The sequence below is a fragment of the Carcharhinus amblyrhynchos genome, chromosome 21 (genome assembly GCF_965287045.1).
Source record: "Carcharhinus amblyrhynchos chromosome 21, sCarAmb.v2.hapA, whole genome shotgun sequence".
Classification (NCBI taxonomy): domain Eukaryota; kingdom Metazoa; phylum Chordata; class Chondrichthyes; order Carcharhiniformes; family Carcharhinidae; genus Carcharhinus; species Carcharhinus amblyrhynchos.
Genome location: NC_137344.1, coordinates 4,705,591 through 4,729,476, shown reverse-complemented (window position 1 = coordinate 4,729,476; position 23,886 = coordinate 4,705,591). Strand labels below are relative to the sequence as shown.

General features: G+C 42.9%; 1 protein-coding gene across 2 annotated transcripts; it reads left to right on the top strand.

The window, feature by feature from the left end:
- Positions 1–346: 346 nt before the first annotated feature.
- LOC145356441 (uncharacterized) lies at positions 347–23,411 on the top strand. 2 transcript variants are annotated; one of them, XR_013889136.1, is made up of 11 exons: positions 347–788; positions 903–980; positions 1,084–1,116; positions 7,428–7,511; positions 9,387–9,484; positions 10,990–11,177; positions 11,269–11,352; positions 16,993–17,076; positions 18,005–18,039; positions 18,724–18,786; positions 20,868–20,897. XR_013889136.1 is itself a non-coding variant. In XM_080209168.1 (11 exons), the coding sequence occupies exons 1-11, from the start codon at positions 717–719 to the stop codon at positions 22,416–22,418; spliced, it is 924 nt and encodes a 307-aa protein (XP_080065294.1). In that variant the 5' UTR covers positions 353–716; the 3' UTR covers positions 22,419–23,411. The 2 variants fall into 2 exon arrangements, 1 of the variants encoding a protein (XP_080065294.1); XM_080209168.1 differs by lacking the exon at positions 18,005–18,039 and adding an exon at positions 22,397–23,411 and having other exon boundaries at positions 353–788; positions 20,868–20,985.
- The last annotated feature ends 475 nt before the right edge of the window (positions 23,412–23,886 follow it).

Below are 23,886 nucleotides of genomic sequence, written 5' to 3'. Positions count from 1 at the left end.
TGAGCTAGCTTCATTGTGTGACCTATGGAACAATCCTGGAATATTTCCAGTTTCATTCAGCATTTTGTCTTCCTGCTTAGCCCTCCTAGTACATTCCTTGTAGCTCCAAACTTTACTTCATTCACTGTGTTATACACCAGTATTTATGGCTTTGACCTTAACTGTAGTTGTTATTATTCCTGTGGACTGACCAATGATTTTTCACCCAAAATACTCTTGTAGAGCATGTTTCTTCGCGGCGGGGCGGGGAGGCGGGGGGGAAATGTTGTGCTAAGCGTTTAATCTGGTCAGAATGTTATTCTGGAGCTCATAATGTAATAGCAGTCGAATTTACTGCAATATTTTGTCCAAGGTGAATTACGCGAGATTCGTAGTGCAATATTGCAGCTGATCCAAAATCCTCAAAGATAATAGGACAGAATTTTACATTTTGGATAGTGTGCTGCTGTAGTATTTTACAAACAAAGGGTTAAACGATTCTTGAGATTATGCCTGTAGCAAAATACAAGGAAGTGTTTCGGCAAGCTAACCTTGATTGTCTAGTTCCATTGGGGGTGGTGCTATCGCACTGTACACCTGTACTAGGTCACAAAACGCTGATCCTTTGTGAGATAAAAGCAGAAGTGTCGTGGGGAACTGCAACTCCAGATCACAATCTCATCTGCAGATAAAGGTTTGTTAGTCACCGAGTCAACGGTAAACGCTAAACACTGGTTATGATGGATTCCGATGAAAATGTCAAAGACCTGGTTTTTGAAGGATATTTGAAAAAACGAAAAGATAAAATGGTAAGCTGTTTTAATTTTTTGGAAGCCTGTTTATAAGCGGGGTGGAAGGGAACTGGACGAATCCAGCATTCTATGGAGTAGGGACTATAATTTATCTTTCTTTTCCTTTTACAGAAGTTTGCTTGGTCAAAATACTGGTTTAGGCTCCAAAATACCACTTTATTTTTCTACACTGAAAAGGATTGTGAGGCAGTAAGTACTGCTTTTTAAAAATGTCCATCTCCTTTAGTGCTCTGGCATAATTTCTTAGTTTGCTGTATGTCCTAAATAAAACTACCATTTTATTCCTTTATAGTGTCACCTCCGGGGTCAATACTATATCTACACGGTGAGTCATGTTTAGAATATCTCTATTGAAAATAAGGAGTTTATTATGACAATAAGGAGTAGAAATGAGTCTTGTAAGGCAATGCAGTAAGGGTAATGTTAGATTGGCACCCTTCGTAAGCAGCATTAAGTACATAGGAACCAAATATCCTACACTGCATACAATGGGCAGTGATCTAAAATCACATGCTTTATGTAACCATGCAAGATAAATTTCTACATCCAAAGTGTCTTGGTGCTGCTGTGTCATGGTCAAGTTTTAAAGTTCATTTATTAGTGTCATTTGTAGGCTTACATTAATACTGCAATGAAGTTACTGCGAAAATCCCCTAGTCGCCACACTCCTCTACCTGTTCGATACGCTGAGGGAGAATTTAGTATCTAACCAGCACGACTTTGGGAGGAAACCCACACAGACACTGGCAGAACGTGCAGACTCCACACAGACAGTGACCCAAGCTGGGAATCGAACACAGGTCCCTGGCACTGTGTGAGGCAGCTGTGCTAACCACTGTGCCACCATGCCTGCCGTAACTGGTGCCTGTCACAGAATGGTAGGGAGTGCTTGGTCTTGAAGTTCCCTGTGCACACCTCTCAATTTTGCCCATTGTCAGAAGAACTTTTTTGTTCCTCTGCCTTAGGAGAGCTGCATCCCTTTGGCTTTTTAAATAAAACAATCGAATAATGAGCACCATCAGGGCTACTCTGAGACAAGCCTTCCATTTAACTTCAACATACCAGGATTGTTCTTGTGAGGGGAAATCTTAACTCCAGAATTCTTTGCACTTCTGCATTGCAGAGTGCACTAGAGCTTAGGTCTTTCTCTTTTTTCTAGACCATGGAATTAGTTTACCATGTGGAGTTATTTAAATAAAGCTGAAAGAGTTAAGTGAAGCATCCCACTTTGTTGTAACAGGATGTCTTGAAGTTGCCAACGATCTGTTTATAGATCTACATTTTTAAGACACTCTGCTGCCCATCAGCTCCTTGTAAATCATTGCATTGCACAAATTAACTGCTGCATTTCCTACATTACATCATTGACTGCCTTTCAAAAATACCTCATTGGCTGTGAAGTGTTTTGGGACATCCTGAGGTCATGAAAGGAGTTAAAGAAGTGCAAAATGCTTTGTGGAGAGAATGGGAGGAGCCGCTTTTAGGAGCACAACCATTGTGGGAAAGTACTTTAGAAAAGAGATTTATCACTGGCACTAAGTGTGGGAAATTTAGAGAGTAAACTACCCTGAGGCAATTTCACGTGTGATTCAAGCAGAAACTCTGATACCCAAGGAACCGGTCTCCAGCTCATCTGCCAGTCACTGAATGACTCATAGCACAGGTACAAACTAAACAGGTCAGCAATGTATGGGAAAAGGACAAAAGAAAATCCTGGAGTATCATTTTTCTTTGCTCTTTGTGTTGCTCTCATTCTTCAAATTACATGTTCTGGAATAGTTGGGAACATGGGTCATCTGGCCTCTTGAACCTCTACTGGCGGAGGTGATAGTGGATGCCTTGGTGATTTTCCAAACGTCGCTGGATTCCGGGGAAGTGCCGGAAGATTGGAAAACGGCTGATGTTACGCCGTTATTTAAGAAGGGTGGCAGGCAAAAGGCAGGGAATTATAGGCCGGTTAGTCCAACGTCTGTTGTAGGAAAAATGTTAGAATCTGTGATCAAGGAGAAAATAGCGAGGCATCTTAAGGAGAATTGTTTGGTAGAGCAGACGCAGCATGGTTTCGTTAAGGGGAAGTCGTGTCTTGACAAACTTATTGGAGTTCTATGAGGATGTGTCTAGGGCAGTGGATAGAGGAGAGCCAGTGGATGTGGTCTGTCTTGATTTTCAGAAGGCATTTCACAAGGTGCCTCACAAGAGGTTATTGCAGAAGGTCAGGGGGCATGGAGTTGGGGGTAGGGTGTTAGCGTGGATAGAGGATTGGCTGTCAAATAGGAGGCAGAGAGTGGGGGTCAATGGGTGCTATTCGGATTGGCGGTTGGTGACCAGTGGAGTGCCCCAGGGGTCGGTGCTGGGGCCTCAGCTATTCACCATTTATATAGATGATCTGGAGGAGGGAACCGAGTGTATGGTGTCGAAATTTGCTGATGACACCAAGATTGGTGGAACGGCAAATTGTGCGGAGGGTGTGGAGAGTCTGCAGAAGGATCTAGATAGGCTGGGCGAATGGGCCAGGAACTGGCAAATGGAATTTAATGTTGGCAAATGTGATGTGGTCCACTTTGGTAGGAATAATGGTAGGAAGGACTATTACTTATGTGGCGAAAAACTGCAGCATGCGACGGTGCAGAGGGACCTCAGGGTCCTTGTGCATGAGTCGCAAAAACCCAGCCTGCAGGTACAGCAGGTGGTCAGGAAGGCAAATGGGATGCTGGCCTTCATAGCGAGAGGGATTGAATATAAAAGTAGGGAGGTCTTGCTGCAGCTGTATAGGGCACTGGTGAGGCCGCAGCTGGAGTACTGTGTGCAGTTTTGGTCGCCGCACTTACGCAAGGATATTTTGGCCTTGGAGGGAGTGCAGAGGAGGTTTACTAGGCTGATGCCGGAGTTGAGGGGATTGAACTATGAGGAGAGGCTGAATAAACTAGGCTTGTACTCGTTAGAGTTTAGAAGAATGAGGGGAGATCTCATTGAGACGTATAAGATGTTGAATGGGATGGATAGGATAGAGGTGGAGAGGCTCTTCCTGCTCAGAAAGGACAGTAGGACTAGGGGGCACAGCCTCAGGATAAAGGGGGGGGTGCGGGTTAGAACGGAGTTGAGGAGGAACTTCTTCACTCAAAGGGTGGTGAATCTCTGGAATTCTCTGCCCGTTGAAGTGGTGGAGGCTGCCTTGTTCAATATTTTTAAGACGCGGGTTGATGGGCTTTTGATAAGAGAGGGGATTAAGGGTTATGGGGAGAGGGCGGGAATGTGGAACTGAGCCACGACAGATCAGCCATGATCTTATTGAATGGCGGGGCAGGCTCGAGGGGCTAGATGGCCTACTCCTGCTCCTATTTCTTATGTTCTTATGTTCTTGCTGCAGTTCAGCAAGATTATGACTAATCTGTATGCTTGGTTCCAAATCCTTTAATTGTCTTACATAAAACCAAAATGCTGCAGATGCTGGAAATCTGAAATATAAGAGCAGAAAATGCTGGAAAAAATTTAGCAGATCAGGAATGTAGATTATAGAGATTGTTATTAGATTGACTCCTGTTGAAGAGTCGTACGTACTCAAAACATTAACTCGCTTTGATTTTTGACCTAGAATTATTGATTAAGCCAGCATCTACTGTTCTTTTTTGTGGGAGTGAATTTCCGTACTTGTGTAAGTGTTTCCTAAAATCTCTCCTGAATGCCCAGATTCTGGTTTGAAAATGATGACCCCCTTGTCCTAGACTGCCACACCAGCAGAAGAACATTCTATCCGATCCATTATCGGCTTTTTTTAAGCTAACAGAACCATGTGACTGTTTCTCTTCTATCTTGTCAATGTCCTGTTTGTAGCACACTTTTAAAACCTAATCTTTTGAAGAGATTGTTACCTGTATCAGAGAGGCAGAATAAACTCAACTCAACACATGGTGCAAAATATAGAAGCCACTGGGTAACTACTTAAGAAAATTTACACAAGAACAACCTGGCAGTAATGTAAATAAATCCCTGCTAGGATCAATTGAACTCTGAATATTTTAGTTGATGATTCACTAAGCAGTCTTAATTCCTTTTGCAGGGAATAGGATTGTAGAGATTGTTATTAGGTTACAGTGGTTACAATCCAGAATCTAATCAAGGGATTCAAAGGGTTTGAATTGGAAGGAAAAATGAGAGGCAGTAACAGTTTAAAGGATGTGTAGGATTTGAGAGATCTGGTGGTTAACGTACACACTTCCTTGAAGTTTGAAGGACAAGCTGATAAACCTGCTTAAAAATGCATCAAGCTTTATAAGGCGAGGCATAGCATACAAAAGCAAAGAAGTAATGCTGACCCTTTATATATCACCAGTTAGAGTTCAACTATTGTGCCCAATTCAGGGCACCACACTTTAGGAAGGTTGTCAAAATATTTGGGAGAATACAGAGGAGATATAGCAGAATGTTAACAGGAATAAGGTACACAGTTAGGTGGAGACTGGAGAAGATGAAATTGTTCTCCTTGAAACCAAGAAAGTTAACCAGAGATCTAATAGAAGTGTCCAAAATTGTGAGGAGCTTTGGTAGAATAAATAGAGAGAAGCTGCTAGCAGGTAACCAAAGGACACAGTTTGGAGAAAAAAGTCAGGCAGAAGATGAGAATTTAATTTACTCAGCAAGTTATGATGATTGGGAATGAAATGTCTATAGGTGTGGTGGAAACGTAGTTCAGGTTAGAAACTCCAATGTTTAATGGAGCCCGTCTGAATCGTAAGTTTTGCATTTGGAAGTTGGCTAGAAATAAAGTGTTTCACTTCAGGTGTGATTCAAGTGACCCACTAGGGAGCTTTAATCAAACAAAGTTTATTTAAGAATAACGTTAACATGTATAATTAAAAAAAAGCAAGAACTTTTATCAATTGTAAACAAGAAACAAAACAACCAATATAATGTAGAACCCTTAATGAATACCTATCAGCTGTCCTAATCAAAACCAACCTCCAAAAACAACCCTTTAAACATGGTCAATAGAGCAGAGTCTACTGCACACATGATAAAGGGATTGAAGCCATTAATTGAGTTCTGCAGTCAAATGCTCTTGAGACTCCGAGCACTTTAGAAACACGATAGCTTCCCAAACACCAGAAACGCTTGTCCGGCCCCCAAGAACAGTAGACTTTCACCCTTCAGGAAAACAATAGAATTTTCAAAACAGCAGGGAGAGAGGGAAAACATTTCTTTTCAGCTTGCTGTCCCTTCTAAAACTCAACTGCAGCTCAGAACTGAAACTGAAAACAATCCTTGTCACCTGACCTGCCCAGTTTTTTTCTCCTCCCAACAATGACATCACCTAAGGCTATGAGCATGAGACACACTGATTTAAGAACCGCAGAGATCATGATTAAAGCAAAAACACTTCTTAAAGGCACACCTTTAAACATCACGGTATTCAATAATTATTTTCATGTTTGAAAATAAAATATTTTTAGGCCTATGGAGAATGAACAGGGGATGAATTGAACTCTTCCAAGCAGTGACACAATGGGCTGGAAGGGTTCCTTCTGTGTTGTATGTGATATGTAGTACAGGAGTGAGTTGCAGGCTGGAATCTATTTGAGAGCTTTAGATAGCTCATAGCTAACATACCCTGGAGTGAGTTAGTAGCTGGAATCTGACCAGGGGTTCAGAGATTTTTTAAAAAATACAGAATAACTGATAACAGCAGTGAGTTCTCGGCCACAATCTAATCTGGAGATTTGTTTGGTCTAAATAGAGAATAACAGGTACCTGGGACTGAACTACTAGCTGCAATCTATAAAGAGTTCAGATGGCTTATGCACAGAATGTGTATGTGTATAATACTGCAGAGATTTACAGACTGTAATCTATTTGGAGTTTGGATAGTTTGCATTAACAATGGATACCTGGAAGTGAGCTACAAATTAAAATCTAATTGAAGGATTCAAACAGTCAATATATGGATTGGTATATTCCTTATAAGCTGGAATCAGAAAATGGTAAAATACAAGGAAGAACTTAACATTTCTGAAGTGTCTTTCATGACCCCAGAGTCTCTTTTAGGCAATGACTTTTTTAAAGTGTAGTCACTTGTATAACGTATGTACATGGCAGCCAATTTTTTTGCACAAGGTCCCACAAATGGAATAAATGATGGGATCGTCTGTTCTAATGATTCATGGTTGAGCAGTAAATCTTGGCCAGAACACCTAGGAAATCTCGCCAACTGCTCTGCAAAACTCATCATATCTTTTAGATCCATCAGAGTGAGGAGCTGATGCCCCAGTGTAATATCACTGATAGTGTAATGTTCTCTCAGTAATCACGGGTTAACATGGGTTATGTGCTCAACTCTCTGGAATGGCACTCAGAGGACAGAATGCATTCTCTTGGCCTCAATAAAGAATAGTAGATACTTGAGAGTGAGTTGGAAATTGGAATGAAATGCATCTGTTTCTGATCATCTGAGATTGGTTTGTATTCAAATACACGCTAGCTGCATAAACACATTGGCTAGACTCTGTACAGAAAATGGTGGCCAGTTCTCATGGGCTTGTGTTGCAGCAAGAATTAGGCCTTTGGAAGGACGAGGAAAAACTTCAAGTAAATACAATTACAAACTAATCAAATGTACTAACCTCAGAACTTATCCAATGACAGGTTCAGTCAGTGAGAGAAATCAAAGCCACAAACCACGAGTATCCATTTGAAATAGTCATGAAAAATGGCAAAAGGAAATTGCTGGTAAGTAATCCACGTGTTCAGGTAATGCTAGTGGAGATTGAATACATCGACTGCACTGTTCTCTGATTACATTTTACAGCCAATGGCTCAAACAAAGATTTACAGGTTTCCACTGGCCTTTATTTTATTAAAGTCAAATGTAAAATATATGGCTGTTTCTCCTGTTTAATTGGGTAATAATACAATCAGTTGAGGAATTTTGTGGCCATCATCTTTCTATTTCACTATGTGGCTTGCACAATTTTCGCTTGTAACTCAGACTGAACTATGTTAAATTTGCCAAAGAAATCCTAAATTATTTTTGTTCCAGTTAATGCAAGAGCTCTGCTGCTCACAGGTTACAATTACACTTTAGTTGTAAGCTTTCAAAGCACTGAAATGAGTTTATCCATTCATTCCTCCGAGGTGTCAAGGCTAATTGTACTCACATACCCCAGACGTTGTACAGGCCTGGCGTCCAAGATGGCATTTTCTGGCCATATGGCTTTAATGGAACTGATGGATTTTGCCACAAAGCTCAGGCTGTAATTGCCACTTAGTAGATTAGCTAAATTTGACTATTTACATTTTAAACAATTTAAAATGAGGGGACAGCATACTAATACTGATCATAACTATCAGGGAATGTTTAACCACTGTGCTACTCTGCCGCCCAAAGTAAGACACTGACAAATTGAGGGGTCTCACCTGGACCAACAAGTTTGGGGAACCTCATCTGGGTTGGATCATAACATTGGTTATGTTCACAAATAAATACCTATTCAGGCAACAATCCTTTTGAGTCAATTCAACTTATAAAATGTCCAGGATTATTATCGCAATGCACACTTCACCATTGCTGTAGGGTCAAGATGCCACTGGGCTTCTCTCGTTCTCTCCCACTCAGCTGTGGAAAGTCCAGATTTTAAACAAAACTCTGTTCTCTGGAGAAAAAAACACAGGCACTTTACTGGGTTATCTGAATTCTGCTTCACCTTCTCCCAGCTCTCTCCGAGCACTGAGCCTACTTCAGGAAGTCTTAAATGGCCACAGCTCCCAACCTTGTTTTAAATATGTTTTCTCTCTTTCATCTATTCCCATTGTCATAGAATCCCTACAGTGCAGAAGGAGGTCCATCAAGCCTGTACCAACAACAATCCCATCCAGGCCCTGGTCCCATAACCCCATGTAATTCCCCTGACATGAATGGTCAATTTAGCATGTCCAGTCAATCCACCTAACCCGTGCAGCTTTGGAGTCTGGAGTTTATCCTTCCTTTCCTTGTCTTTATCCTTCTTTGAAATTTACCTTTTATCTTTCAGTTTCTTCTAACTACTCACTTATGACTTTAGATTTCTAAAATGTAATAAATTTGTCTTACTTATTCCATTTCCCAGTTATTTACTTCCCTTTGAAATTTAACAACTGAATACAAAATCTGCTTTATCCCCTAATGCAAATTTCTACCCATTGTCATATTTACCTATGAACCATCCAACTTGGCCCAATTCACTTCAAATACCTGCCTTTCACAGCCAGACCCTTTGATGTTCTAAACCTTGCAGCCCAGCTGCCTTCAGTTTAATTAAATTATTCTCTCATATGCACACGTGCGCATGTGCAGAGCCGGCATAAGCCTCCTTCATAGAACAACACAAACCCCAAAATAGTAAAATAATAATTTCTTTACAGGTGGGAGGAGGCTCGAGTGGAGCATAAACACTGGCATCGATCTATTCAGCCAAATGGACTGTTTCTATGCTGTAAATATAGACGTGTTCCAGATTTTCACTGCTCAGCCCCCACTTTCAAATCCTCTGCTTCATTTCACGGATTGGGAACCCTGACGTTTCTCCTTCGCCTTGTTTACATCAGTCTCCTTGTTTTGTGTATCAGGCTGCAGAACGATCGGACCTGCGTGCCGTGTGGATGGAGTTCCTGTGGAAAGCCATGCAGCTTCCAGGACCTGGGAAGAAGAACTCCTCCTGTACATGGTGAGCCTTGCCAGTAGCAGGCACAGTTCTCCTGCTAGCCAGAACATGACTTCAGAATAAGTAAAATTTTAGTGAGTTATAGAATCAGAGGCTCTTACAACAAGTTTATTTATTAGTCACAAAGCTTACGTTAACACTGCAATGAAGTTACTGTGAAATTCCCCTAGTTGCCGCACTCTGACGCCTGTTCAGGTCGATGCACCTAACCAGCACATCTTTCGGACTGAGGGAGGAAACCGGAACACCCGGAGGAAACCCACACAGACACAGGGGGAACGTGCAAACTCCACACAGACAGTGACCTGAGTTGGGAATCAAACCTGGGGCCCTGGCACTGTGAGGCAGCAGTTCTAACCACTGTGCCACACATGCAGCCCACAGAAAGAAGCCTTATCATTGCCTTTGCTGGCTCTTTGAGATCTGTCCAATATAGCTCCAGAATGTATCTTTTTCCCTGCAATCCTGAAGATCAGCCTTCAAGTACATGTCTGATTGCCATCACATTTTCAGGTGGCAGGTTCCGGATCATTACAACGAGCTGTGTAAAACATTTATTTTCCTCCACTCTCCTTTTGTTTCTTTTACCAATTACCTCAATTCAGAGAAATGTTTCTTCATTTCCCCTCTAATTCTCTTGCTGATTATTTTAAATCAGTGAGCTCGGCTTACCGACACACTGGCAGAGAAAATAATCCCTGAGTCAGAGTGAATTCAAAATTAATTTGAATGTTGAATTCTTGGAATAATCCTCCAGATCGAGAGAGAACCATTTGGGGGGAAGTTTAAAATAGAGTTCCGTTCTGTGCTGGAACCAGAGGAACCACTGATAGTTTCTAAAGGATAACTAGCATAAGGAACTGGAACGCTGACAAAATACATCTAAGATATTTCATTTTAAAAAAATCATTTATTTGAATTGGAAATGTTCCCATCTAAAGCATATGACAGTAGGAGCACTGCACAGGATCTATTACTTGTACCTTGATATCCCAGAATGAAAGTCCAATGACATCAGAATTTACGGAGCAGGAATAAAGTGTTTGCAAAAGGCACGATGTAGGAGGCAGCTTACGTGTAACTCGCACACAGTGTGCACCGCATTCATTTATCCTCAGTGGATCAGGAAATGTTTGAGAGTCTTAGAGATTGGTACAGAGGGTTTGTAGAGTGTGAAAGAAACTTGTGTTTGATAGGGTGTTTGTACGAAAGTGTAACAGTAATGGAAAGAAACGTGTGTGTTATAAAACCACACAGTGTATGTTTGAGAGCAAGAGAATTCTACAAAGAGTTGGAGTATAAGAATTTCAAAGAACCTGTATGTCAGTGTCTGCGTGCCGTTAAATGATTGTTGGAGTGAGTGAGACAGTTTGTGTGTACGTGAGCAGTAAGGTGCTCAAAGTGAGATGCGCAGAGCTGGGTCATCCAACATTTTCCCTATAGAGGGAAGGTTTCCAGGTGAATCAATCACCTCTGAAACTGCCTTTGTTTTGTAATTCCTTTCCCAGGCACGACATTCCCTGTCTGATTGAAAGAGCAGCGTCGCTTTCCCAGGACACGACCAAGCAGGAAAATTCCTCAAGGTTGTTCAGATCCTCGGATAGAGAGAGCCAGGATTTCACCTCGGACGCTGAGCGCCTCTCCAAATCTTCTGTTGCATCTCACAAGGCTTCGTTTAAGTATTTAAACGTTTCAGGTCAGTAACAGAATTTTACTGTTGGGGTCTTTTTATCAGTGGGCTGATTTGTTCGGTGCTGCATTAACTATGTTCTGATGTCTAATTGCAGTTGAACCTTATTATGTGAGCTCCAGTAGTGTAACATCATCCAGCACAGGAGAAGAGGATGTGGACAATGAAACCCTAATTAAAGGTAATAATGTGAATTTCTGGAATATCGTCTATATTTGTTTATTTAATTAAATAAATGTATTGCTATTTCTAGAGAATAAAGTTGTTTAGTTTAATTTTTATTTATTTTGCCTGGTTCCATTGGGCTTTGAGGAAGGTAATCCAGGCATCGGCCAATTCTTTGAACCAGTTCTGGAGCATCAATAAAACAGCGATGTCCTCTCCCACTTCTTCCTCCTCATTCTGTTGGATTCTGGCTTCAAACTGTTAGATTTAGCATCAAATCCTGGTTCTTTGGAGAGTCAGTGATGAGGCACAAGCTTTTGGTTACAAACTTTTTTATTTCAAAGGCGTGTGATGTTCAGTCCAGCCATACAGCTGTAACAAAGGAGGTTTCCTTGTGTCCTTCCTTTTATACTCTCTCTCTTGCTGAACAGGTTTTGCCACTTCAGCAACCTCTCAGTAAGTACCTTTCCATTGTTCTCTAGGCTGCAGCTTGAACCAGCTCCACATCCACAAGCCTGCTTGCAAACTACCTTTTGTCTTTTGCGACAGTTCGATACATGATGCTTTAAATCCCTCAGCCCCTCTTTCCTCTCGGGAATATGGCCATTTTTCTCTCTGCTCGTGTGGGCATCCAAAGAATGCAATAAAAGTGAAGGGATATTCCAAGTGCGGCCGAACTAAGGTTCTATATAGCTGCAACATGACTTGCCAATTTTTAAACACAATGCCCTGGCCAATGAAAGCAAGCATGCTGTATGCCTTCTTCTCTATCTTCTCCACCTGCGTTTCCACTTTCAATGACCTGTGTACCTGTAGATCTCTCTGCCTATCAATACTCTTAAGAGTTCTGCCATTTACTGTACATTTCCTGTCTGTATTAGACCTTCCAAAATGCATTACCTCACATTTGTCTGGATTAAACTCCATCTGCCATCTCTCCGCCCAGGTCTCCAACTGATCTATATCCTGCTGTATCCTCTGATGGTCCTCATCGCTATCCGCAAATCCATCAACCTTTGTGTCATCTACAAACTTACTAATCAAATCATTTATATATATCTTACAAACAGCAAGGGTCCCAACACTGATCCCTGAAAAACACCACTCCATTCAAAAACGCACCCTGTTGCTGCTACCCACTGTTTTCTATGACCGAGCCAGTTTTGTATCCACCTTGCCAGCTCATCTCTGATCCCATGCAGCTTCATCTTCTGCACCAGTCTGTCATGAGGGACCTTGTCAAAGGCCTTAGTGAAGTCCATGTAGACAACGTCCACTGCCCTACCCTCATCACTCATCTTCATCACTTCCTCGAAAAACCCAATCAAGTTAATGATCCACGATCTCTCCTTCACAAAACCATGCTGCCCCTCGCTAATACGTCCACTTATTTCCAAGTGGGAGTAATCCTGAGATAAAGAAACCTCTCCAATAATTTCCCTACCACTGAACTAAGGACCTGTAGCCTATAATTACTTGTACAACATTGGCTATTCTCCTATCCTGTGGGACCTCCCCTGTAGCCAGTGAGGATACAAGGATTTCTTTCAAGGCCCCAACAATTTCCTCCCTTACCTCTCTCAGTATTCTGGAGTATCTCCCATCAGGCCCTGGGGACTTGTCTACCTTAATGTTTCTCAAGAACCCCAATACCACCACCTTTTTGATCTCAACATAATTCAAACTGTCTACACACCTTTCCCAGACTCATCATCCACTAAGTCCTTCTCCTTGGTGAATACTGATGCAAAGTACTCATTTAATACCTCACCAGTTTCCTCTGGCTCCACACACAGATTCCCTCCCCTGTCCTTGAATGGGCCAACCTTTTCCCTGGCTACACTTGGGTGCACCTCCTGCAGATGTCGTTGCTGGAAACGTCACGGATCTCCCACATCTCACAAGTGCAGCACTTAACCCCACCGACTGATGTTTCTAGCACCAATTAAATTATTTAAAATGTGTAATACTCTCTCACCTTCACCTTTACCTTCTCACAGTGACCTTTTTTTCGGTCGGAGGAGGAGGGAAACACTAATGTAGTGTTTTGGGTTTACCGCTCCTTGACACCAGATCTTCTGCTTCCCGCTTCTTAGTAGATGCTGCTGGGCCAACTTCTCCCAGAATGCACCAGTGAAGTTGCTCAGCCGCCTCTATTGGTCGCCACACTACCAGAAGGATGTGGAGGCTTTGGAGAAGATACAGAAAAGATTTCCCAGGATGTTACCTGGTGTGGAGGGCATTAGCTACGAGGAGAGGTTGGAGAAACTTAGTTTGTTCTCACTGGAATGACAGAGGTTCAGGGGAGACCTGATAGAAGTCTACGAGATTATGAGAGGCACAGAGTGGATAGTCAGAAGCTTTTGCCCAGGGTGGAAGAGTCAGTTACTCAGGGGCACAGGTTTATGGGGCAAGGGTTTAAAGGAGATGTATGAGGCCTGTTTTTTACAGGATGGTGGGAGCTTGGAACTTGCTGCCGGGGGAGGGAGTGGAAGCAGATACGATAGTGAGTTTTAAGGGGCGTCTGGACAAATACATGAATAGGATGGGAATAGAGGGATATGGTCCCCGGAAGGGTAGGGCGTTTTGGTTCAATTGGGCAGCATGGTTGGTGCAGGCGTGGAGGGCCGAAGGGCCCGTTCCTGTGCTGTAATTTTCTTTATGAGCCACCAGGATAGTGGGGGGTGGCAGAGAGGGGGTGTGGGGTCTGGTAATCAGTGAGCCTTGGGAGGAGTGATGAACCTGGTGTGACAGTCATTCCCCGTGCCCCGTTCTGGGATGTTGCTCCCCAGGTGCCTCCTGCACTGACCTCGCTGAGTTTTAAATCAGATTGATGGATGTGTTTTTGTTTTGTTAAGTTGAAGGAATCAGGACTGACTGAGTCACAATTCTGTCTATTGGAGCATAAGCTTCACCAAATTAAAGGGGAACTCTGTGGCTTGGAAGGTCCAGCATTGTAACCTTTTCAACTGTTCAATATAAATGGTATCATTTACAGGTAGAAATACATTGGTGCGTTGCAAAATTCTCCAATAAGCAGTCATTATTGATGGAACACTTGCTGATATACTATTTGACTTGCCCTTTGCAAGTGCCTGAGGGAATATAGCGTTACAATATCACTGCGTGTGAATGGAGTTAAGATACAGATAAGCTGTGATCTAAATGTATGGCTGAGCAGACTCGAGGGACTGAATGGGTTCCTCCTGTTGTAAGATGCCCATGTGTAAGTTACTCTCAAGGACGGCCTTATGGAGCTGATACAAGGGTCACACCTTGAATTGACCACCAATACCCCACCGCCCTACAGTCAGAGTTTTACTGCCAACACCTCGTCTGGAACCCTGCCTGTTCTTTCCCTCGATTTCATTGCCAGGACTAATATTATTAGGACATTTCCGCTGTGGATTGGTTACTTTATATCTGTTATTGAGGTAATCATTAATGCCACTGACCAAACAGTGTTAAGTTCATGCAGTTCTCTCTCCAATAGACTGAGTGAAATCCACTTGCTTTAAGGTTAGCATTCATTGCTTACAAAGTATTAAAGGCGAGATCAGAATATTTTAACGCACTGAATAATTACAATCTGGAATGCACCCGGAAAAGAGTGGCAGAAGCAGATTGAACATCGCACAAAAGGTGATTGGATTATTTCTCAAAGGGCAGAATTTTACAGGGTTACGAGAAAGAGAAAGTGCTAACGTGCTAACTCTTTCAAAGAGCCAGCACAGGCACGATGGACCGAATGGAATGCAGGAACTGGAACAACCCAAACAGCCTGCAGTGCCTTCCAGTTGGATCATGGTTGCTCTGCATCTTAACCCGGTCTATCTGCTTAGTTTCCATTGCCTAACACACCTGGCTTCCTTCTTTGCTGTAATATGCTGATCTAGCAATAAAGCTTATACTCATCGTGGCGAGAGACCTCACTGCCCTGAGGAAGCCCAGTGTTGACCCAAGTCCGTCACTGGTTCAGCTACGACCCAGTCAGCTGAACAGGACATTCTTTACACTATGGAAGATATCTGATCACCAAACGTGGGATCATGAGTATCTGCTGCACCAGTCACATCAGCGGCACAGCGATTAACACTGTTGTCTCGCAGCGCCAGGTTCGATTCTGGCCTTGGGTGATTCTGTGTGTGGAATTTGCATGTTTCCCCAATGTCTGCGTGGGTTTCCCCCCACAGTCTTAAAGACGTGCTGGTTAGTGCATTGACCCAAACAGGTGTCGGAGTGTGGTGACTAGGGGAATTTCACAGTAACTTCATTGCAAGTGTTAATATAAACCTTACTTGTGACACTAATAAATAAACTTTATTTTCAGCTTTGGAGTGAGATTGCAGTATTTGTGTGGATTAATTTGCAGCTTGATGCCACGTGCTCAGACCGATCAGGATGAGATTGTTTGCTTAGGATATGAGATTAGAATTCTTTGTGTAAAATAGGAAATGATCTCAAGGGGGTGCTGATTGGTTTCCCTTCATCCTTGCATCAATGAGGAGCAGCAGGTAGAGAAAGGACACAGTAACTGGACAGAGAGGAGCAAACAGTGAGAAAGCATCTGGAACAAATACTTCTGTTCATATTAGTGAAACGCACCATCCCACAATCTTGTTAATGAAATTTAATTTTATTTGCATCATAAGATTTTTCTTGTGATACAGGTTTTTGAGGTCTGAGTTTAATTAATTCCAGAAGTAGAAAATTCTTCCGTATATCTCAAGGTGGACCAAATAGTTTTGTCAAAGGAAAATGAATTATCGATGCATTACAGGATAAGGTTTTCCAAGAATAATATTCACAATGGATTGTTTCACACTGTGAAGGCATTCTTCCCAAATCCAGACAGCTGTTCAAAGCTGCCAACTGATGCGATTCACACGCAAACTTGCTCTGTATATCAGCCAGGAATCGGAGTCTATTCTAACAGAAATAAGGGAAGAAAACACTTCCATTTTTCTAGCATTGTTCGTGACCTCAGGACTTTCCAAAGACCTTTATAAACAATGACGTATTTCTGAAATGCAGAAAACATTGCTGCCAATTTACACGTAGCAAGCTCTTTGCGGTATTATCACTTAATCACTATATCACTATTATCATTATAATCCAGAAACTCAGCTAATGTTCTGGGGACCTGGGTTCGAATTCCATCCCGGCAGGTGGTGGAATTTGAATTCAATAAAAAAAAAATGGAACTAAGAACCTACTGATAACCATGAAGCCATTGTCAGAAAAAGCCATCTAGTTCACTAATGTCCTTTAGCGAAGGAAATCTGCTGTCCTTATCTAGTCTGGCCTACATGTGAGTGCAGAGCCAGAGCAATGTTGTTGACTCTCAAGTGCCCTCTAAGGGCAACTACGGATGGGCAATAAATGCTGGCCAGCCAGCGATGCCCATGTCCCATGAAAAAATAATTTTAAAAACCAAATCATTTTAGTGATGTTAATTGAGAGGTAAATAGTAGCCCAGGATGCCACAGACTCTGTGTCTTAGAAACCTTACACCTTAAACCCAATCAATGACAACGTTTCTCCAATTGACCTGACGGGATAGAACCCCATGTGCCAGCGAGGAAAAGCTCGTGGTTACCCAACTGCGTTGTTACTTCATTTAACACTTGTTTGTCTTGATCTTCCTCACTTCCAGATATTCCATGTAACCATCACCCAAATAAACAGGAGACAAAGGCAGGCGTTGCTCCGAGCCCATGGCCTGAAGTTTCTGGCAGAGGTACATAGCTAATCAATTCTCTCTACAGTGAACTAAAATGTTGTTGCAGCCTTACTACAGGTGTAGGATTGAACCTAGTAATGTTGTTCCAGCGAGTTAGAGTAGGGAATACACCAACAATTAGCCTGCACCAATCACAAATTGGAAGTATCGTAGTTCAGTGCATTGTACTAAACATTCGGAAGTCATAGCGTCACAAAGATTTTCAGCATGGAAACAGGCCCTTCAGCCCAACTTGTCCACGTCGTCCTCTCTTTAACCAGTAAGCTAGTCCCAGTTGCCTGCATTCGGCCCATATCCCCCAATGCCCATCGTACCCATGTAACAGTCTAAATGCTTTTTAAAAGACAAAATTGTAGCTGCCTCTGCTACTACCACTGGCAGCTTGTTCCAGACACTCACCACCCTCTGTGTGAAAAAATTGCCCCTCTGGATCCTTTTGTATCTCTCCCCCCTCACCTTAAACCTTTCCCTCTAGTTTTAGACTCCCCTACCTTTGGGAAAAGATGTTGACTATCTAGCTGACCAATGCCTCTCATTATTTTATAGACAACTAAGGTCATCCCTTAGTCTCCTACGCTCCAGAGAAAAATGTCCCAGTCTGTTTAATTACGGTCCTGTGTACCATAATTAAACACAGTACAGGTCTTTGTAAATACACATCTGGATTTCTGTGCATCTTGCTTAAATATACATGTGGGTCTCGAATATCTTGTCCATGCGTACACTCAGATCTCTAAATATCTATTCTAAATGTATGCAAAGGTCTCTCTGCAATTCATTTAAATACACGTGAGTTTTACAAACATACAGATTAGGAGCAGGATTAGGCCATTTGGCCCCTTGATCCTGTACTGCCATTTGATAAAATCATGGCTGACGTGATTGTGACCTAACTCCATTTCCTGTCTATCTCCCAAACCCTTAGACTCCCTTCTCAATCAAGAATCTCCAGAATCAAAGGTCTGTGTATATTTCATCTAAATGTGCACACGAATCTGTGTGTTGTGTTTAAATACAGATAGAGTTAAGTTCATCAAGCTCTGGAAGATGGCCACATCTCTAACGTTGCTATTTAGTCTCAGCTTTCGAGAGGCTGGTATAAAATCAGCCCGTCTCAGCTGTTCATCCACCGCTTGCTCATTAGCAGTAAGTGTTGGCCTCCATGCCTTTCCCACAGCTGTATCATTCATATCAGCAACTTAGCAGAGTGGACGATGAAAGAATTGGGTTTCCGTTGCAATGCCAGTCTCTGCTTTCCTCCCACAGTCCAAAAGACGTGCTGGTTAGGGTGCATTGGCCGTGCTAAATTCTCCCTCAGTGAATGACTAGGAGATTTTCATAGTAACTTCATTGCAGTGTTAATGTAAGTCTACTTGTGACACTAATAAAACAAAAAATAGTTCATGTTTGAGCAGTAAGCATTGCTGTCTCGGAGAGAGAGAGAAAGAAGATTCTGATAGCCATTGGATACTCAAAATGCCTTCCCGAGCAGATCTTTGCAGAGTGATATTGCTAAAGACTTCAGGGTAAAGTGTTTCCCAATCCCTTTGACAGGGACAAGAGGAGCAAGAGAGAAAGGATGGGATCTGCAGTTAAGATTTTTCAGTCCGGAATGTACATTAATAATTTTGTTTTTTTTGCTAGTAAACTGTCAGAGTGGCTTCTACGATGTTCCTAAATCCATTGAGAAGTTAAAGATCGGTTCTAGTAAGTAATTGTTTCTTTCCCACCTCCTTATTCATATCCTAAAGGTTATGATTCCTCCTTTTGCTACAGTCTCACAAGCACACACCGCATATTCTTTGTGAACTTTGGCAGTGAGTGTGAGGAAGCTATTCTAACATGGAAGGCATCACAGCTGAGACAGATCCCATCCGTGAGCGCTTGTTTTACATTAGCCCCTTGGACTGCTACGTTTACTTTATTCATTTGTGGGACGTGGGTGTCGCTGGCTGGCCAGCATTTATTGCCCATCCCTAGTTGTCTGAGGGCAGTTGAAAGTTAACCACATTGCTGTGTGGCTCTGGAGTCACATGTAGGCCAGACCAGGTAAGGACGGCAGATTTCCTTCCCTAAAGGACATTAGTGAACCAGATGGGTTTTTCCAACAGTTTCATAACCACCAGTCGATTCTTAATTCAGATTTTTTTCTTGAATTCAAATTCCATCATCTGCCGTGCTGGGATTCGAACCCGGGCCCCCAGAAGGTTAGCTGAGTTTCTGGATTAATAGCCGAGCGATAACACCACGAGGCCATCGCCTCCTTTTTCGTCAAGACCATCCTAGTCACCTGCCATGACGGCTCTGGCACAGCAGATCTGACACGGTTCACCCAACTAATGAAATGTTGGCCTTTGTCTCAGAAGGGCTGGATTACAAAATGGAGGGGACGATGTGGGAATATTGCTTCAGTCGGTCAAACCTCATCTGGAGTAACTGCGCCAGTTTTGGATACCTCACCTCCGGAAGGATCTGTTGGCCATGGGGAGGTTGCAGCAGAAATTCAGCAAGATATCACTGGGGTTTTGACAGTGACCTACTCCACCGTTAGTGCTCTGCAGAGCTGTACTGAGTGTGTAAAATGGATGAACTACATTCTAGAGCAAAACGCATTCAATATCCGACTGTTCAATTCTTTATCTCGACTGTCGGGGGGAGGAAGCGATAAATTCAGAATTAACACGTCGCTCTCTGCTGCCACCAGCAATCAGATCAGTTACTGGATCTGTGATGTTCCAGGAGGAGACTCTCCCCCTTCAGGCTCAGGGCTTGGGGTACAGGTACAGGTGCTAAAAAGCTGAAACCCAGGGAGTAAAAAAGGAATAGCAGCATGGATATGAAGTTGAATGCAAAATCCTGTGGGTGCTGGAATCTGAAACAAAAACAGAAAAGTTTCAAAGTTTACTTTGGTGTCACAAGTAGGCTCAAACTAACACTGCAATGAAGTTACTGTGAACATCTCCTAGTCATCACACTCCGGGGTATGTTCGGATACAGTGAGGGAGAATAACCAGCGCGTCTTTCAGGCTGTGGGAGGAAACCGGAGCACCCGGGGGAAACCCACACAGGCACAGGGCAAATGTGCAAACTCCGCACAGAGTGTGACCCAAGCCAGGAATTGAACCCAGGTCCCTGGAGCTGCGAGGCAGCAGTGCTCACCACGGTGCTACCAAAATGCTGGAATATCTCAGCAGGTCTGACAGTGTCTGTGGACAGGGAGGAGAGCCAACGTTTTGAGTCTAGGTGACCCTTCCACAGAGCTCGAAATGTTGGCTCTGTGCTCTCTCTGCAGATGCTGTCACACCTGCTGAGATTTTCCAGCATTTTTCTGGATCTGGGGTTGGTTGAGCGATGGGAATCTGAATTGATCAGCAGTTATTTTTGTTCTGTCCTGTTCAGGATACTGTGCCGAATTATAATGTCCCTATTGCTGCCTGGTGGAGGTCAGGTTAACCCGACACTGGCATGCTTCAGTTAAAGCAAAATACTGTGTAACTAAAATAAAAACAAATACACATTGGATCTGTGGAGAGAGAAACGTAGTTAACGAGTACGACTTGAATGTAAGTCATATTTGACTCGAAGCATTAATTCTCCCTCTCTCTAAAAGTGCTGCCAGACCTGCTGAATACTCCAGCATCTTCTGGTTTTATTCTTCAGTCCGATATGCGCTGGGCTGGAATTCTCACTGCAGTTACCGAATGAATCTTCCAGAGGGCGCGTCTTCCCCATTGCAATTGCCTCTTAGTCAGTGTGCTTGGGTAATCAGCGTCTCCTCTCTATTTCAGATGTCCAGTCTTGCCCTGATGAATCTCTCACCTCCAGCTCTAACACAGGGCTATTGGATGAAATCATTTCAGACTGCAGGATTTCCACTTACCACTGGCTGGATTCCACTGAGTCACAGTGAGTACACGAGTTTAAAAACTCCTAGTTATTAAAACGTAAAGTTTATTTACTGGTGTCACAAATAGGCTTCAATTAACGCTGCAATGAAGTTACTGTGAAAATCCCCTTGTCGCCACACTCCGGTGCCTTTTTTGGGTACACTGAGGGAGAATTTAGCATGGCCAATGCACCTTAACCAACATGTCTTTTGGACTGTGGGAGGAAATGGGAGGACCAGTGGAAACCAATGCAGACATGGGGAGAACATGCAAACCCAGCACAGACAGTAACTCAGGCCAGGAATTGAACCTGGGTCCCAGCCTAGGTTAGCAATTATCTAAGATGGTTACCTGTATTGGTCAGCATCTATCCACGAGCTGTTACTGTACTCAAAAATAATATTGCATGAGCAGGAAATAGCCATCTGTTATTCTCTACTCTCTCAATCTGTTCTTTGTTCAGATATTTATACAGTCTGTTAAACCCTCTTTACTTTCTGCCAGCCAAAGTAGCATTGGGCCCAATAACACATCTCTCACAGCTAGCGTTTCTTACCCCTGTCATCACCCCTGCACTCACTGACCTGCACCACCTCCCAGCCCAGAAACCCCTCCATTTTAAAACTCCTCTCCTTGTTTTCAAATCCCTCCATGCTCGCGCCTCCCCCTGTCGTCTCCAGTCTCTCAAACCTCTCAAATATTGGGACATTTGCTCCTTTAGAGGCACACAAGATGATTAGAGGGTTAGATAGGGTGGACAGTGAGAGCCTTTTTCCTCGGATGGTGATGGCTAACACGAGGGGACATAGCTTTAAATTAAGGGGTGGTAATTATAGGACGGATGTCAGAGGTAGGTTCTTTACTCAGAGGGTAGTAAGGGCATGGGAATGCCCTGCCTGCAGCAGCTGTGGACTCGCCAACTTTAAGGGCGTTCAAATGGTCAGTGGATAGGCATATGGATAGCATTGGAATAGTTTAGGTTAGAGGGTCATTAGATTGGTTCCACTGGTCAGCGCAACATCGAGGGCCGAAGGGCCTGTACTGCGCTGTAATGTTCTATGTTCTATTTTTATAGCAGTCCCGATTTTTAATCACTCCACCATCAGTGTCTGTGCCTCCAGCTACCTGGGCCCTGTCTCTGTCTGTCCTCCTTTTTAAGGTGCTGTTTAAAGATTACCTGTGATTGGCTGTGGATCGACTGTGCTTGTATCACCTTGTGTGGTTTGGTGTAAAGTTTTATTTGATAACAGCCCTGTGAAGGGCATTGGAACATTTCACCATGTCCACAATATTAGAACTAGCTGAAATCAGCTGAACTTGTTCAGTGTGCCTCACCTGTACAGGAAGCTGCCTGCGGCACTGTAACTTTAAGTAACGATTGTTATAATTGGCCTAAAGTATCAATACCGTGTCTGTGTTTTTCCCATCAGGAATGGATCTATCCCAACCTAATACCAGTACAGAACGTGCATGGAAAGGTGCTCCCGGCACAGCACAAAAGAAATAATACTCAAGTACCTTCCTTTTCAGTGGATTGTGTTCCGGTTAGTTACACAGTAATGTGTCACTTTTATCATCTTTGTTACACACTGAACTGGCAGAAAAAGTCACCTAGGTCACCACTCGGGTGCAAAGTCACTCTGGACATGGAACTGCAGTAAATCGGGAACATTCAAACAAAATATATTCAACAAAGTTTGAGACTGCCGGCATTTTCGCACAAAACTGATTTGTGAAACTTCAAGCAAGCCTGGCATACTTGAGGTTTGCAGAATGGTAATTAAAATGAAATGAGTAAATTGATGTGACTTTGAGCTTCATGATGTGGAGTTCATTGTTCTGTGTTCTTGTGACATTTCGAACCAGGATAAAAAGAAAACTGTGTCTGTCTTCTGTACAAAACACCATAAAATCCAAACTATCAGTCGCATTATGTATACACTGGTTCCTATTTAAAGTAACTTGTTGAAGTTGGGCTGGTGTACAAGTCACCGCCCTGTGCCATCTACAGCGTACAAAAAAATGCCATTAACGCGCAGAATTCTTCTCTGCATTCTCGCCAATTTTCTTCCGTACTTTCCTACAGGCACTAGTCCCAGCCTGAAAACAGTTCTGTCTGACTCCGAACTCACACGTTGAATGATAGGCCTTTCACTCCCTCGATCCATGTTCAAATCCAGCACAGACAGACAGGATCCAAATATAATTTTAACCTTCTAAATGCAGGGGGTCTGATGTAAAGGATCTTTGTCGATTGCAGATCCCACACAATTGCCCACGTTTGGTACCCCAACTGGTACCAACTCAGAGTGTGGCAAATTTCACCTGTGCATTGGAAGCAGCTGCTCTGGGGTTAGAGTCAGAGACCTTGGAGCAAAATAGAGTGAGGTTTACTCAGCATCAAACCCACAAGAATATCAGACCTTGGAGATATTGACACGTGGGGGGGGGCGGGGGGGGGAATGTAAAATGGTCACGTTTCATTTCCAGCACAAACTTCAAAAATAAAACAAGCTGTCAGGTATCTGAAATGAGATCCGCCCTTTGTAACGTTACTCATACTTTGTACATAAATTTTACTGTCCTGCAAAAATTTGTATTCACTGATTTTAATTGGTTGAATTTGTTATGTATTATGCAGTATATTCATAATAAACATATTAAAGAATTACCTGCTTCAGAACTGCAACCTGAAGGTAGATTTCTTGTAGCACCAGCATTGAACTGTTCAGAATATAATCTACCATTTATAATGCATTGAATGTCCTCCCATCTCTCCTGCCTGTCTCTCCCTCTGCCTTTGTCACACTCTGGGCCCGATTTTACCATCAAGCTGCACCCATTTTTGGGCACCTCCCTGTCAGTTCTCCCTTTACCAATCGCCGAAAATGGCTTCCTGCGTGCATTTATATTAATGGGC